The sequence below is a fragment of the Rhinolophus sinicus genome, chromosome 4, assembly GCF_057876585.1.
Source record: "Rhinolophus sinicus isolate RSI-liver-muscle chromosome 4, RSI-T2T, whole genome shotgun sequence".
In the NCBI taxonomy this organism is placed as follows: domain Eukaryota; kingdom Metazoa; phylum Chordata; class Mammalia; order Chiroptera; family Rhinolophidae; genus Rhinolophus; species Rhinolophus sinicus.
This window is the reverse complement of record NC_142504.1, coordinates 50,891,251-50,907,858: the sequence shown is the minus strand read 5'-3', so window position 1 is coordinate 50,907,858 and position 16,608 is coordinate 50,891,251. Positions and strand designations below refer to the sequence as shown.

Sequence of the window (16,608 nt, the reverse complement as noted above, 5' to 3'; positions counted from 1 at the left end):
ATCTAAATTCATTTGTTCCATATGGATAGCCAGTTCTCTGAGCACCATTTATTGAACTGCCCATCCTTTCTCTACTGCGATGCAATCTCGATCACAATATATCAAGTTTAAATATTTGTTCCCGGGCCTTCTGTTCTGCTTCATGGGCACACTTGCCTCCTGTAGAGTTTGTTATAACACTGACGCATTTTAATAAGCATATTTGGCAGAATAAGTCTCCCCACTTTCAGATTTTTGTTACAATAGCATTTAATGTATTAGATTAATTTGGGGCAAACGTCTTTATGATATTGAACCCCCACACCCATGAAGATGTATGGATGTATATTTTTTTCAGTTTTTCTTCTCATCCCTTACTGATGTTTTGCAATTTTCTCCATAAAGTTCTTAACATCTTTAGATAAGATTTATTCCTACTTATCTTTGGAGCTTTTGTTTGCTGTTACCAGTGGTATCCTTCTTTCTATTACATTTTCTATTTGGTTATTGTCAGTATACAGGAATGCTTTTGATTTGTCTTTGTTCAGCCTGTATTCTATTAACCTAACAAAACTCTCTTATTTGTTCTAAAATAAATAATTTTTAATCTGATCAATGGTTCTGAGATTCTATCTTTATAGGCATTATTTTCCAGTTCTTTCAACAACCAGACCCAAAAGTACACTTTGACCAATGCACCGTAGTTCTGAATAAATGCTATACATTTGTTAAAACAATGAAAAGCCATATTACATGCTTTGAATCATGCCACAGCTAATTCCATTATACAGTTGATATAAGTTTGAGCCAAATTTTAAAATACAGGTTAGATTAATTTAGAACAAACTAGTGCCATGTCCAAATTCTTTTGGCATTCTGTTGTATCGAATATAATTCGTTCATTTAACTGTCATTCAACCCGTTCCGTGATGGATTCATTGTAGGTGCTGGGGATACAGTAGTGAATAAGACAGTCAAGGCCCCTGCTTGTATAACACTTTCATTCTAATAAGGGAGTCAACCATTAGACAAGTACTAATTGCAAAAATAATAGTTTATTTTAAAATTATGATGCTCTGTTAGAAAAGTACAGGATGTCATCAGAGCCACAAGAGGAGCTAATTTAGATTGGGGGACCAAAGGGGTTCTCTCTGAAAAAGTGACACTGAAACTAAATAACAGCTAGACAGGGAGTGAGAAGAGCATTTCAGCAGAGAAAACAATGCCTGAAAGGAGTTAGCAAATTCAGGGGACTAACGGCTGGCGTCACTGTGGCTGGAGTGGAGACAATGGTGAGAGGAGATAGATGAGGTTGGAGAGCTGGGCAGGGGCATATCATGCAAGGCTTTGGAGGCCTGTATTGTAAAGATAAATATTAGCCCCATGAAGTGGACTAGCAAGGAAAGATCATTCCGACTATTAATGGTGAAGAGACTAGAAGGGCTAAAAGAGGACGCAAGAAGTGCAGCAAGAGGATATTATTGTGCAACATGGTGGTGGCTTAGGCTATGGAGGCAAAAGTGGAGATGAAAAACAATGGCTTTGTCATATGTTTTGGAGGGATTTAACTGTCCTGGTGAAGATGGATTGGCTGGGGGTGGGGAGAGCGTTTGCAAGAAGAAGTGTCAAGGATGATTCCTGGGTTTCTAACATGAGTAGACAGGGGGTGTTCTGTACTGGAATGATGAAAATTAGAGCTGAAACACATTTGGGAGGAAAGATTAAGGGTTCAGATTTGGATGTGACAAGACTGAGATGCTTCTGGGGCACCCAGGCAATTCAATATGTGGATCTAAAGTCTGGAGTTAGAGATCTGAAAGTCACAGGGAGTCGTGAGACTCTTATGTAGGGCAAGAGGGTAGAGAGAGAGAAAAGAAGGGAGTACATGTTTGGCTAGAGGAGGAGTTGGCACAGAAGCATGAGGTGAAATATAAAGAGAGGGGTGGTAAAAAAAAAAAAAAAAGTTAGACATTTTAAAAGAAGGTATTGCCAGGAGAAGTCTGCAGCAGAATCAAATGCTGAGAGGTTAAGTAAGATGAGGCTGGACAGTCTTCACGGGCTTTAGTAACATAGAGTTTACTGCTCTTAGCAGGACAGGTGTGGGGAGCGTCAGGAATTAGAGTGCAAACAGAGGCCTGCTGCTTGGAGTTGGGAGAGCTTCCTAACAAGGGCCTTCATCATACCCTGAGTTAACCAGTACACCCACCCTTATGCATCTTGGGAGTTCCATGAAATCACCCAGCCAAGGAACAACACCTCTGAATTCCCATCTAAACTGGTAGGTAAGACCTCAGGGAGATGATCCTTGCTGAGATTTTCTTTCTTTTTTTTTCTATTTTTTTTTTTTATATCCACGTGCACATCTGCTGCGCAAATCTCTGCAAACCAATGAAATATACACACACACACACATACACGCAAGTGCAATGAGTGGTATAATCTCACAAGGAACTTGAGGAAGCTGTTATCATCCCTTTTGCTGATCGTAGTCTCAAAGGTCAAGACCACACTGGAGTCTTTCCATTGTTGTAAAAGTTAATGAGAGTTAATTATTAAAGCTGACAGAACCGTAATTTCCCCACTGACTTACATAATCTATATATAGACATCCTTGTACATATGGATGCATTCAAAGGCTATAGACCTAAGTGGATGAACACAATCCCTGAGAACGGGGCTACTTTATCTCAGAAATTCTTCATTGTTGCTGAAGTGCTTCACCAAGTATGTATCAGGTAGGAAACAATTTTATGATTATTTTATTCAAACTAGTTTTCTTTTTCTTGAAAATGGTATATATTTTCTGATCAAAGCTTATATAAAAGTTAGGATGGTGTTCTTGAGGTCATTCCATGAGCAAGAATATTTTGAATGATTCCACTAACAGTAGGCTAAAAATGTTTGTATAGAGCCCTGGCAATGTGAAGTAAATATTTGAATAGACTTTGATTTGACCATATGCATTGTTAAAGCTTAAATCGCTTTTTCAAATATAGCAGAGGTTTTTGCCTTACTTATTCACATAATTCCTTTAATTCTGCACCCAAAACTGACTTTATAGGTAGACCATTTGTTCTGAAGCTTGGCAAATAAGCAAGCTTTTATGAAACGTTTTTCCAGGAAATAGAATCATCTGTTTCTATGGAAGGTATTGAGAAAGGCCTTTTTGTCCAGAAGTGAGGGATTTATCTGCACGCCAGAAAGTCCAAGAAGGAAAAGGATGGGAGGAGAAAAAGGAATAGAAGCAAATGGGATAGACACTGAAAAAAGACGAGAGATAGAGAAAAAAATTGTCATTGCAAAGTAGCAGAGTGTCATATGCCACAAGTAATATTACAGGTGACCCTTGAACAACACAGGTTTGAACTGTGCGGGTCCACTGAGCACACGGACATTTTTCAAGCAATACTGTAAATATATTTTCTCTTCCTTGGGATTTTCCCAATGTTTTCTTTTCTCTAGCTTACTTTATTGTAAGAATACAGTATATAATACACATAACATACAAAGTAAGTGTTGGCTGACTGCTTATGTTATTGGTAAGACTTTCAGTCAACAGTAGGCTATTTGCAGTTAAATTTGGGGGGAGTTTAAAGTTATATGATTTGGTGCCCCCTAACCCCCATGTAGTTCAAGGATCAACTGTATATTGTGCAGGAATAGTTTCTTATCCCACAGGTTACCAGTCCTAACAAGATGAGATTTATTTCATTCTTTAAAATGTCAGGAAAAAATCACACAACATTCTTTAAATGTGCTAGTGAGAAAAAAAATTATTAAACCATTGGACTAAATAATTCTCTTTTCCAAAATAAATTTGTCATTCAGAGAAACAGTGTAGTGAAAGTTGGCCACATAAAGATCGTTTCTACTGAGAAATTAGAAAGCAATGATTTGATTTCAGAAACAAGTAGTTTACGGTGGGATAATACATAACTTGCCAGCTCCATCTGGACAAATGAGTGAGTGTATAAATAAATGAACAAATGTATCAATATCTACTAAATAAGTCATATTCGATTAAGAAACAAAACAATTTGCAAAATGAGAATGGACATTTTTTAATTACTACAATAAATAAATCATAACTCAGTCTAGCTTCCCTCTATAATGAAGGTTTTTGGTTCTCCAATGAAAAAAGAAGAGCCTCCTCTAGGCTCTGTTTCACTTTGTTGGGAACAAAGGGGAGAATTAGCCAGTTCACTTCAAGGAGGTTGAACTCCAGGCTACCCAGGCTCACATTTTGTGTAGGGGATGTGGAGAGTAGGGCCCTGGGGAGAGGCACACGTATGCTCAAGAGCAAGGGCTCTGAGGGGCCTCAACTGGAGTTCTGTTCTCTTGCCTCGTCTCTCTCGGGAGCAGGACGAATGCCCCACCCCACACACACATCAATATGCCAGAGAAGAGTGTCTATTGCAGAGAAGCATTCACAAGAACTAGCTTATTTTCCCAGCTTTGCCACGTGCTAGCTGTGAGACTTGGGAAAGTCATTTATCCTCTCTGATCTCAATTTCTTCATCTGTAAGTTGGTGATGACAGTGCCCATATATGCTGTGTACGACATAGGGTAACACACAGTGGGGGAAATGTGAAAGTGCTTAGAAAACCACAAAGCCTGACAGAAAGTCAAGTGATTCTCTTTATTCTGTTGTGAGCCTCCTGGGTCTGAAACTTCTTGCTATGGCACATCTTAACATTCCTTTGAAGGTGACCAACAATGTCTTCTACTCCAATTTTTGCATCACTGTCCCTTAAACATGATTTTGCTCATCCCCAGCTGATTTCTCATCATGTCTCCCAAATGTATCTGTTCTTTAAGGTCTAACTCAAGACCCAGTTCCTTCATCAAATTATACTACAAGGCTACCGTAATCAAAACAGCATGGTACTGGCATAAAAACAGACACATAGACCAATGGAACAGAATAGAGAGTCCAGAAATAAATCCATGCCTATATGGCCATTTAATCTATGACAATGGAAGCAAGAATGTACAGTGGGGTAAAGACAGTCTATTCAATAAATGGTGCTGGGAAACCTGGACAGACACATGCAAAAAAATGAAGCTGGACCACCTCCTTACACCATATACAAAAATAAATTCAAAATGGCTTAAAGACTTAAATGTAAGATCTGAAACCATAAAATTCCTAGAAGAAAATATAGGAAGAAACTTCACAGACATTACCCAGAGTGAGACTTTTACTGATATATCCCCTCGCGCGAGGGAAGTGAGAGAAAAAATAAACATGTGGGATTACATCAAACTAAAAAGTTTTTTCACAGCAAGGAAACCATCAGTAAAACAAAAAGGGATCCTACTGAATGGGAAAAGATATTTGCCAATGATATATCTGATAAGGGGTTAATATCACAAATTTATAAAAAACTCACTCAACTCAACTCCAAAAAAACAAACAACCCAATTAAAAAATGGGCAGAGGACATGAAGAGACATTTTTCTAAAAAGGACATACAGATGGCAAACAGACATATGAAGAAATGCTCAACCTCACTAACCATCAGAGAAATGCAAATAAAAACCACAATGAGATACCACCTCACCCCAGTCAAAATGGCTATCATCAATAAATCAACAAACAACAAGTGCTGGCGCGGATGTGGAAAAAAGGGAACGCTTGTGCACTGTTGGTGGGATTGGAGATTGGTGCAGCCACTGTGGAAAACAATATGGAGGTATCTCAAAACTCTGAAAAAGACCCAGTTCCTTTATTAACTCTTCCTCAATTCCAACACACATTCACATGCCCTCTTCTCACAGTTTATTATCTGTACCAATCATTTTGGGCACTCCTCCAATGTATGTGAATTTTGGAGTTTAGGACTACATCATTTATCATTTATATAGTTTTCATTTATAGTTCAATTTATTTCAACAAACCTTTCTGAGCAATTACTATGTTACAGGTATTATGCAAAACTGAAAAAATGATCAAGTTTTGGGCCTTGCTCTTGGAGAAATGAATCTCATTGAGGAGAGAAACTTGTAAACAAGAAACAACAGTACAGTAAGATATGGGATAGAAATACATAGACTCATGCTTCACTAAGTGATGGGGATACATTCTGAGACACGCATCATAGGTGATTTCATCATTGTTTAAACTCTTAGAGTCCATGATGAACAAAACAACACAAGATTAAATCAAGTACCAGAGAAAATGATGCAATCAAGAGACTCATTAAACACAAGATGTATGAGGTCGCTGCCAGGTAACACGGCATACTGTTTTACAACAAACATTTTTTGTAAGTAGAAAGAGTACATTCTAACATGATTATAAAATGTATAGTACGTTAAATACATAATCCAGTAACATTTATTATCATTAGCAAGTATTATGTACTGTGCATAATTCTGTGTGCTATACTTTTATACGACTGGTAGTACAGTAGCTTTGTTTACACCAGCATGACCACAAACATGTAAGGCATTGTGCTCTGACAATAAGGCCACCATGTCATGAGACGATAGGAATTTTTCAGCTCCATTATAATCGTATGGGACCATCGTCATATATATGCAATCCATCGTTCACTGAAAAGTTACGTGGCACACGACTGTCCATGGTATGTACAAGAAGGAAATGATTCGCTCTTCCTAAACGATCCTATGAAGGCTTTGCAGCATTTTTTATCTTATACAACTATGTTAAGAAAGAGTTCCTGACAAACAATAGGTCAATAAATACTTGTTGAAGGAACAAAGGAACAAATCAGTGGTCAGGGACAGCTGAGTATTTTTCAGGATGAATTAGAATTTACCAGGTGTTGGAGGAGAAGAACACAGATAAGGAAACAACGTGTACAAAGGCATGGAGATGCTAAATATTATGGCATGCCAGGAGACTCTTATGATCGTGCAGGAGGAAGAAGAGTGAAGAGGCTTGTGAGACAGGCCAGAGCCATAACATCAAAGGCTCTGTATGTCATAGATACAGAGATGCTTCGAAATTAAGTTAAAATAAATGGATGAGGATGGAAAACTGTCAATTCTGGATAAGCTCAGAGTAAACATGAAGTCATAAAAAAGAGCAACATTAACATTTTCAGACAGATTCCAGTTGACTTTTGTCATATGGTACAGCTGTAAATTGGGTTTACGCTGAGTCAATATTAAACTCAGATCTGAGGCCTTTATCTATGAAATTCAAGCTAAGAAGTCTCTCCTTACGTAACTTACTTTCAGTCTTGACAACAGCCCTACAGGGAAGGTAGTGGCAGCCCCTTTTACCATTAGAAGTGCTTGGCAATAGCCACACAGTTAGGCAAAGGCAGAGCAAGAATGTGAAGCCAGGTCTCCCAGCTGCCAAATTCTTGCTCTTTTCTGCTGTACCTCCTAGCCACATGAGGTTTGACTTAGTTTCTCAGCAATATGGCCAATAATAACAATTGCCAATAAAAACAATTGTCTAATAATAATAAGTTTAGTGCCTAAACTAAGATAAAGCTAAAACTAAGTTCCTAGAAGATGTTATAAGACCACCATAAATTACGCAAGTCACATAAACAGAATAAGCAACGCGAGATACACAGTATGTTCTTGCCCATCTGGACAGTGAACTATAGTTGTGTGAACTAGAATTATCCATATTATTTTCGTTAAAAAAAGGGGAAAAAAAGAGAATCTGAAACTTTTTCCTTTAGCTTGGGGACTCTGTGAAGGAAGGGCCTCCACACCCTCCTAGCCTCACCTCAGTGCCATCACCTGTAATCACCTTCTATGGCAGCTTCTCCTTTCTCTGCAGGGAAAGACTACGGCTTCGGAAACAATCTGGAAGGGCTTGTGAGATGCTGATAGCTTTCAAAGGATCATCATTAAAGGATAGGGAAAAACAGGAGTGTTTTTTATGTTCCAAATGATAATCAACTCCTTTATTTCTCCCAAGGAAATAACTACTCGGTTCACCTCTATAATATAGCCTTTTGAAAAAATATTTGTTATATTTTTCATGGACTAATTAACTAATCGATTATCCTGCTGTGTTTCAAAAGTGACTGATGCACACAGGAATCACAGGATTTAACTGGAAATGATTGCCTGCCCCAGTCGCGACCCCTTCTGACCTTTCTTCACCAACATCTGCACTGATATCCTTTCACCCACTCACACTCCCCCGACCCCAGCCCACTCGCTCCTCATCACCACTCTGGCCCTCTCCAGTTCTGATACCATCATCTCCCTGCTTCTGTCCAGCTTAACACCAACCAGATGTGACATGTATTGCCCTTGATTTCTGGTTCCTCGTCACTGCTGACTGGGGTCCCGCTCAAGGTGCTCCGTGGAGAAATTGTTCTGCCCAGGCATAGTTATCAGGACATTGCCATGTTTCTCATCGTCCAAGGAGCAATTCATGCAATAGCACTGGCTGACTTCTGGTTTCCCACTGCCTGGCACAGGGGTATTTAGAGATCCCACTGAGGGGTGGGGTCACTGAGAGCCCACCTTGTGTAAGGTGGTGGAGGCATCTGGTGTGACGGGAGAGGGGCTGGAAACACCTGCACACCTGCTTGCCTCCTGGTTTCAAGTTTCCATTCATTGAAGAAAAGTACTAGCATTGCTTTTGAGTATATTGGTTCAGATTAGTTGTTTTCCAGCAGAAAGGGCAGACCCCTGAAAGACTAGAACACTAAATAGATAAATTGTGAGGAGCAGAAAGGTCAGGGCCATAAGACGATGCTCAGTGAAGTGGGGCAGGCAGAGTGGGGGTGGCTGGGAGCCCGGCGGTGACGCTCAGTGCTGGGCTGCAGGTTGGAGACGGGTGGAACTGGGGTGGGGGGTGGAGGGTGGGTAATACATATATCATCATTAGAAATATCAACAAGTTATTAATGTACCAGAATAGTTGGAAAAAAATGAACTTCAGAAACTAATGTTAGGATTAAATTTCTGTTCAGAAAAAAAAAAGCAGAGAAGGACAGATGTGTATGACTAATAAGCTCATGCCCATGTATGAAAGATATATTCTATAAAGGCCAAAAAATTAAAAAGAACTAATAAGAATTAATAAGAAAGGAAATAAAAGTGGAAATGTATACAAAGCTTAGAATTGTAAAACTATTCGAAGGAAGATCCCTGAGAATGAGTTTCAATCCTTCAAAAGCCACTGACACTCTAAGGAACCTAGACAGAAATCTGAGGCACAGAGGTAGAACATGAAAAGGTGTGCGTTCATATGGGTGTAACTGGAATTGTGATTCTAGGAACCAAGAAAAATTTTTCCAAGAATTTCTGGGGAAAAGCTAATGTGTTTGGGTTATTTTAAAAGTTAAGAAATTCACTTTTGAATTCCTAACTAATGTAGGTCATTCTCAAGAGTCCCTGAAAAAATGAAATGGAGAGTGACGTTAATTTATGGCTACCTGGAGCTTCTCTCAGCAGAGGCACCATTGGGGTGTTGATTTGGGCCTCAGATTGTCGGTTACATGTGGAGCATGAGGCAGCCACTTGGGAAAGCAGAGATGGCAGCAAAGGAAACAAACAAGACTAGAATGTGGCCATAAAGGTCTCTCTCTCTCTAAATTCTTGAAAGATTTTGGGGTGGCCGGTTAGCTCAGTTGGTTAAAGCGTGGTGCAAATAACACAAAGGTTACTGGTTCAATCCCTGCATGGGCCACTGTGAGCTGCGCCCTCCCTAAAACAAATTAATTAATTAATTAATTAATTAATTAATTAATTAATTCTGGAAAGATTTTGAGTCCTGTCCTGAACACACCCATCTTATTCAGCTCTTAGTGTGAGGAGGAGGCATTTTCCAGTCTGTGGCAGGATGGCCAGAGGTCATGCCTTTTGTCCAGTGGGAGGTATGATGGAGCCTACCAAAGAGCCAGCCATGGTCTTCCTCAGGAAGGAAGCTTAATCGAAATGAAGTTATTTCTGCCATCATTGACATTGGCCAAAAAAATTAGACTATGATTTAGCAGAGAGAAAACACACAGCAGCAAAAGGCAGAAAAGAAATACTTTCAGGATCTTTCTTAAGGAAGAGAACTAATAAGTTTCCATGAACAATGTGAAAATATGAGTAAAGCAACAAAATAGTGGATCTTTTTTTCTGTTCATGGCAGCATCTGACAGACATAAAATGAACAGTACCAGAGTCTTCGTCATCCTAAGACTGGCTAGGTTGGATACTACACAGGATTAAAATTGTTCTTGAAAGACACTCCAGACAGGCTTTGTAAGAGAGCTGAGTTGTCAAGAGTCATTAACATGGATTAATGCCCCCACCATATTGTTGGTAACTGGCAAATAAGGACAAAAATCTGTGCTATGTACAGCAGTGAGCAAGCCAAGTCTGCATCAAGCACACGTTGTCCTGACAATGGCAAGTACTACACAGTTAGTGAGCTATGACACCTGGAATTGGATGGGGATGGAGGGCTGGGAGAGGGGAGAGAGATGAGGAGCAGGGAGGACAAGCAGCTTGAGCTGGGAGGAGGCTCAGAAAGAGCAGTAGAGAGGCTCTAACTGTCATAACAAAGCTCAGAGGGACGCAAATTTTGGAAATCAAGCCAGAGGGTGAGCCGGAAGCACTAAATTGTGGTCAGAGGATGTCTGTAGAGAGGACTTTAGAAGGAAGGTAGGGAATGGGGTAGGTGAGAGAAATGGGTGGTCATAGAGAGGTCAGGTGGGGCCAGAAGCTGAGACCAGCATCTGATTCCTGGTTATAACCTGAGCTCCGCAAACACGCTGAAAATCCCTCTGAGCTATGACACAGCACCATGTAACAAGGTACAATCTAGTTTGAGATAATTCAATTAATAATTGTGATTGTGTTCAGGGAAGAAAACTGGGTGTTACGAGTAGCAATACAGAACCAAGATTAGAGGGGGAAAGTGCTAATAGTTAGTTTGAATGTTCTTTAATTATGTTCCCATTGGATAATAGAGAAACTCCATGTTGTAGAAAAAAATAGCGAAGGAGTTGGAAAACAGAAGTCACATTTTTGACACTCTACTAACTGTTATGATCTGAGAAAAAGTGCTTAGATTTTTTGTGGGAATGGGTGTGCCATTATTTTCTCATTTGTAAGAAAATAACAACAATAATAATAATAGGTGCCTAAAAGAATTGTGAGGGATAAATAGGTAATGTGCACTAAAAGCTTTTGCAAAATTGATCTCTTAAGTATAATAGATTGAGATAAGAAAAAAAATTTAAAAATCTTGTGCAGAAAATGCACAGTTATAATAATAACTACCATATAGTGAATGCCTATTGTGTGCTAGGCACAAGCTAGATGCTTTGAAAACATTCTCATTTAGTCTTCACAATCACCCTGAAACTTGAGAATTATTATCCTAATTACATAGCTGAGGCTCAAAGAGGTTAAGTAAATTGCCCAAGATCTTTCCTTAAAAAGCTCTCATCACTAGTGAACTAAGTAGCCAAGTAATACTTTGTGCTAGTGTCATCAACTATAAATTTTAAAACTCCATTTTAACTCCCAGAAACAATAGGAAAATAATTCAAATGGGCAATATTCTTGAATTTCCCACATTAAAAGCATTTTCCAAGGTATTACAAGAATTCTGATGGGTAAAATGGAACAGCTTTGACTGGAGTTAGAGGCAATGAGTAGACTGTAAGTCTAATCAGTCCCAGGACTCCAATGCCATAACCTGGGAAATGTTTCCAGGAAAAAAAAATAGAATTCCTTTTCTTGAGGAGCTCTTACTTTACAAGTAAAAAATGTACTTACTGATTAGGAAACTGAGTCCATTTCTATTGCTTTTTGGTGGTCTTTAAAAATAAATAAATACAAGCCCTTGTTTACTTACCCAAAGGAGCCGTGTCCAGTGTCCAGCTCATTGGAATATCACTGTCACAAAACACAATCCAGGTCCCTTAATCCTGCCTCTTTTGATCTCAAAAGGTGGTAACATTCAGTCCAGAGCTCACTCATCTGTAAATTGCATCACATTATCTCTGAGTTATTTAAGACACAAGCTCCGTTTGGTTTCAGGCATTTTAACCTGCTGAAGGCAAGAAGGGTTTGCCACAAGGTTCCAAAGGTCTTCCACTTACCACAGCCACCAAGGCAGCAAGATGCTCGAACCCATCGGGAATCAGTACGTTGTGGCCCGGCCAGTGTATTCTGCAAACGCTTTTGGGGAAGAACATAAGAAGAAACACAGATATCATAAGACATTTCTGGATCATCTCAAAGTGTGTTGTAGGTAAGATATTTTTTTAAGATACTGGCATTAGGAATAAATAAAACACTTTCTCCTAAATTTTCAAGCTTTCAAGTGCTCATTTCTGGCTGTAGCCCATAGTCTTCAGAGTCTTTTTATCTTTGGTTTCCAAACCTCCCTGCCAGAGTTGGAAAGGTCGTCTCTGAAATGAATACCATCTCAGCTCTCAACACAGTCCTTCCGTATCAGAGGACTAATAGACGAGAACAGAGGAAAATTCTCAATTGGAATGTTGGACATTTCAAGCTGAGGATGACAAATAAGTTCTATTACAGCCAAAGAAAAGCAGCATTTTTCTTTTTAAAATAAATCCTTTGGTGGTGGCCAGGCGCAGTTGCTATGGGTAAGGTGAACGTGCATGGGAAAGCAAGTGAAAGTACTAGTTTGTTCTTTAATATCGTTATCATCTTTACCAATTTTGCACCTACCATGAGGTACTAAACTTAAAATTTGATGTTAATTAACTGACCTGTGGCTTTCAATTTTTTCAGCTGTTCCACACAAAAGGCCAAGAGAATTGCCCTCTCTCTGCTCCCCATACTGTCTTGGTTACCAGCATACCGGATAAAGGAATGGCTACTCAGTGACATTGTTTCTGGAATCAGCACCGGGCTTGTATGTGTCCTACAAGGTAACTTTTTTTGGGAGATGTAATTCATCTATCATTAAATTAATCCTTTGTATGTGTACAAAATCATATCTAATACCAGAACATTTTCACCACCATCACCACCCCAAAAATCTCTTGCCCATTAGCAGTCACTTCACATTCCCCCTCCATCCATCCCCCTTGTAACAACTTTCTGTCTCTATGGGTTTGCCTATTCTGGGTATTTCATATAAATAGGTTCACAGAACATGTTGTATGTCGTGTCTGGCTTCTTTTACTTGGCAGAATGCTTTCAAGTTCATCCATGATGCAGTATGCATGGGTATGTCATTCCTTTCTATGGATGAATGATATTCTACTGTGTGGATAGACCACACTTACTTAATACACTCATCAGTTGATGGACATCTGGATTGTTTCCACTTTGTGGCTATTACGAATAATGCTATTATGGACACCGTGTACAAGTTTTTTGGGGGAACACATCTCTTGGGTATATACCTAGGAGTGTAATTGTTGCGTCATATCATAACCCACTAACAAAGTATGAGGGTTCAAATTTGCCCTCATCCTTGCGCACACTTGTGACTGTCCGCCGTTTTTTATTTTAGCCATCCTCATCATATAAAACGGTGTCTCATTGTGGTTCTGATTTGCATTTCCCTAATGCAAATGCAAAATGCTGAGCATCTTTTCATGTGCTTACTGGCAATTTGTATATCTTTTGCAAAGTGTCCCTTTAAATCTTTTGCACATTTTAAAATTAGGTTATTTGTCTTTTTATTGTTGAGTTGCAAGGGTTATTTATATATTCTGGATACTAGAACCTGATTCAAGATATGATTTGCAAATAATTTCTCCCTTTCCAAGGATTGTCATTTTACTTTCTTTGTTGTATCCTTTGAAGCACACATTTTAAAATTTTGATAAAGCCCAATTTATCTCTTGTTAATTTGATTGCTTATGCTGTATGGGATAATTTCTAAGAAACTGTTGCCTAATCCAAGGTCACGAATATTTATACCTATGTTTTCTTCTAAGAGTTTTATAGGCTTAGCTCTTACATTTACATCTTTGATACATTTGAGTTAATAAAGTAACTTATATTTAGGATCCAATTTTAAAAACTTAAAGAACCTAAAGAGAACTTCTGTGATTCCCCTTGCAAGAAATAAGAAGCCTGATTTTGTCTATTTACAGGTTTAGCATATGCTCTGCTGGTCACCATCCCCCCAGGCTATGGGTTGTATGCAGCCTTTTTTCCAATCATAGTCTACTTTTTCTTGGGCACCTCTAGACACATATCTGTGGGTAAGTGAATTTCTGGGTTAATTAACGCTCACACTCCTTTTTCTTTATGAATTCCATTAGCCACACATTGTGTCAATTTCAAATTGTGCATAATCCAGGAAAAGAGTCATAGTTTCTTGTAAGAATTAGGACTGGGCCTTGGGGAAGGAGGACAAAGCAGTCTTTTTATGTTACATTATGGTTGAAAAACAATTGTACTTTAGGGAGATATATATTGACCACAATGCACCCTCTGTTAATTAGGTCCATTTCCAGTTCTGAGTATCATGGTGGGAGCGACAGTTATGAAATTAACCCCAACGGCCAGCCCAGATGCTATGAATTCCTTTAATAGCTCAATGAGTAATAACTCATCACTAGATGACCATAAGGTGATGATAGCTGCAATGGTCACAGTTCTTTCTGGAATCATGCAGGTGAGCACTTTCTCATGGAATCCCCAGCCCCCTTGTCCTGACTGGCACACATTTTTCTGCTTTTCCTCCATCCTGCCGCGCCTCCCTACTCTTCCCTCTGATTTGCAGCCCTCTTTCTGTGGCCCATAGGAAACAATTTAAGGAGGATCACTCACCAACCAGTAGTGGAGGGGCAGTTCATGTTGCAAGGATCAGTGAGCATGAGTCTAGAGAGAAGGACAAGTGGGAAGAGGAAGGCACACGTGGTGAGGAGTGAAATGCTGAATTGCTCAATTCAATAAAATACCTGGGAATTGATATAATCACTAAACATAACTATGTGCAAGTCATAGTGAAACTGAGAGCTTTGGAAACTTTTTCTTCCTGATTTCTCAGGGACTGTAATCTAATTGGAAGGGATTGGGGTTTAGCATTTTGAACTGTCCATATCAAAGATCTGGGGAAAGCTGAAGAGATTTATGGAGGAGCCTAAAGCCTTCCTCCCATGCCACACCATGGCTGATGGTGAAAATGTCACGGACTCCTCAAGATGTTGCCCAAGTTTGTGAACAGTGATATTACTGGTTAAAGCCATTCCTTAAAGAAAGAGGTCATCTACACAAATACGTAAGTGGTGTGTCCTATTAACAAACAGTGTGGTCTGTTCTTTCTAAGACATTTCTGAGCCTCGTGCCTTTGCAGGTCCACAGCTCTGGCTACGTTCTGGGGACATATATTATAAGACAGGCCAGGCATCCAAGGGAAGGATTTTTGCTCCCAGTTAAAATTGAGCATTTCAGATGCTCAATATGAGGTTATTTACTTCTTACAAAAGTCAAACAACTTGTTTAAGGGAATATGAATGGATGCTCACCCATGTAAGCTACAGCAGCTAGAAAGCGTAACTTAAAATTATATGGGGAAATTTATGAGGGTTGATGCTAGATATTCTGCTATGAAAGGCTTATGGGTGAGTCTTCTAAAGATATTGCATCTTTAAAAAAAAGTGGAAGGGGAGATAAGGCTATTACTTCTTGGGGGTGTGTTAGACTTGCATGCTATTTGAACAGCATATAATATTCCACCTTGCAGATGGGATGGGATTGGGGAGAAGAGGGAGAAACCCCTAATGGGAGGTGTTCCAGGAGGCAGGGACTCATGCTTCTTTAAGATACATATGTGCAGTCTGAACCTTTACATTTTGAGTCATTTCAATTGCTGGCCCTTTCGGTTGCTGAGCTGTACTCCTCATCTACATTAACACAGGCCTTGCCTTCTCTTTCCAGTTGGCCATGGGGGTTCTACAGGTCGGATTCGTGGTGGTATATCTATCTGAATCCCTAATTAGTGGCTTCACCACAGCTGCTGCTGTTCACGTTTTGGTATCCCAACTCAAATTTATTCTTCAGCTGGATGTCAAGACATACACTGATCCATTTTCAATTTTCAAAGTAAGTATTCCTTTTGCTTAAAAATTATTGAAATACATGAAATTCACTATCATGTTTCTGGGAGAACTTTCCTTTCATGCCTTTGCCATGGGGCTTACCTACGACTTCCAAGAAACAAATGGGTTGTGAAATTTATTCACATTAAGAAAGTTAGTGGCAAAGAAAACAACAGAGAAATCAACCATGTCTACCATGCAGCTAACGCAAACAATAGAAACTAAGTACCACTTCTCTTAGATTTGACTCTTGAATATTATTAAAAAGAAAAAAATCTAAGTACATTATTAAAAGCTTTAATATATTGTCCGAAGTTTTTAAATTTTTCTTAAAATCTTACTTTGAAAGAAATGTGCTAATTGAGTGATGATACTTCCCTATTTCTAAAAAGCAGTTCTCGTTCTTTTAGAATTGAAGTCCTCCTGATTCTCTTATACACCCCTGCTTATAAAGCAAAAGAAAATTGGCCAATATGTGACTAGGACAGTGATTCTTCCTTCCTTCAGAGGACACACTGTAGAACAAAGTGTTCTTAGCTCTTCTGGTTGTATTTGTTTGAGTCCTCTCTCTTTTTTCTTGGTGAATCTAGCTAAAGGTTTGTCTATTTTGTTTATCTCTTCAAAAACCAGCTCTTAATTTTACTG

At 39.1% G+C, this 16,608-nt stretch overlaps 1 protein-coding gene across 1 annotated transcript in view; it reads left to right on the top strand.

Annotated features, from left to right (window-relative positions):
* The first annotated feature begins 2,617 nt into the window (after window positions 1–2,617).
* SLC26A3 (solute carrier family 26 member 3) overlaps window positions 2,618–16,608 on the top strand; it is a 32,652-nt gene continuing 18,661 nt past the window's right edge. The window contains exons 1-6 of the mRNA XM_019745312.3: window positions 2,618–2,714; window positions 11,969–12,182; window positions 12,692–12,831; window positions 14,011–14,121; window positions 14,365–14,537; window positions 15,803–15,967. Coding sequence (XP_019600871.2) covers window positions 12,052–12,182; window positions 12,692–12,831; window positions 14,011–14,121; window positions 14,365–14,537; window positions 15,803–15,967 — 720 coding nt within the window. The 5' untranslated portion in view covers window positions 2,618–2,714; window positions 11,969–12,051. The remainder of the gene's footprint in view (window positions 2,715–11,968; window positions 12,183–12,691; window positions 12,832–14,010; window positions 14,122–14,364; window positions 14,538–15,802; window positions 15,968–16,608) is intronic.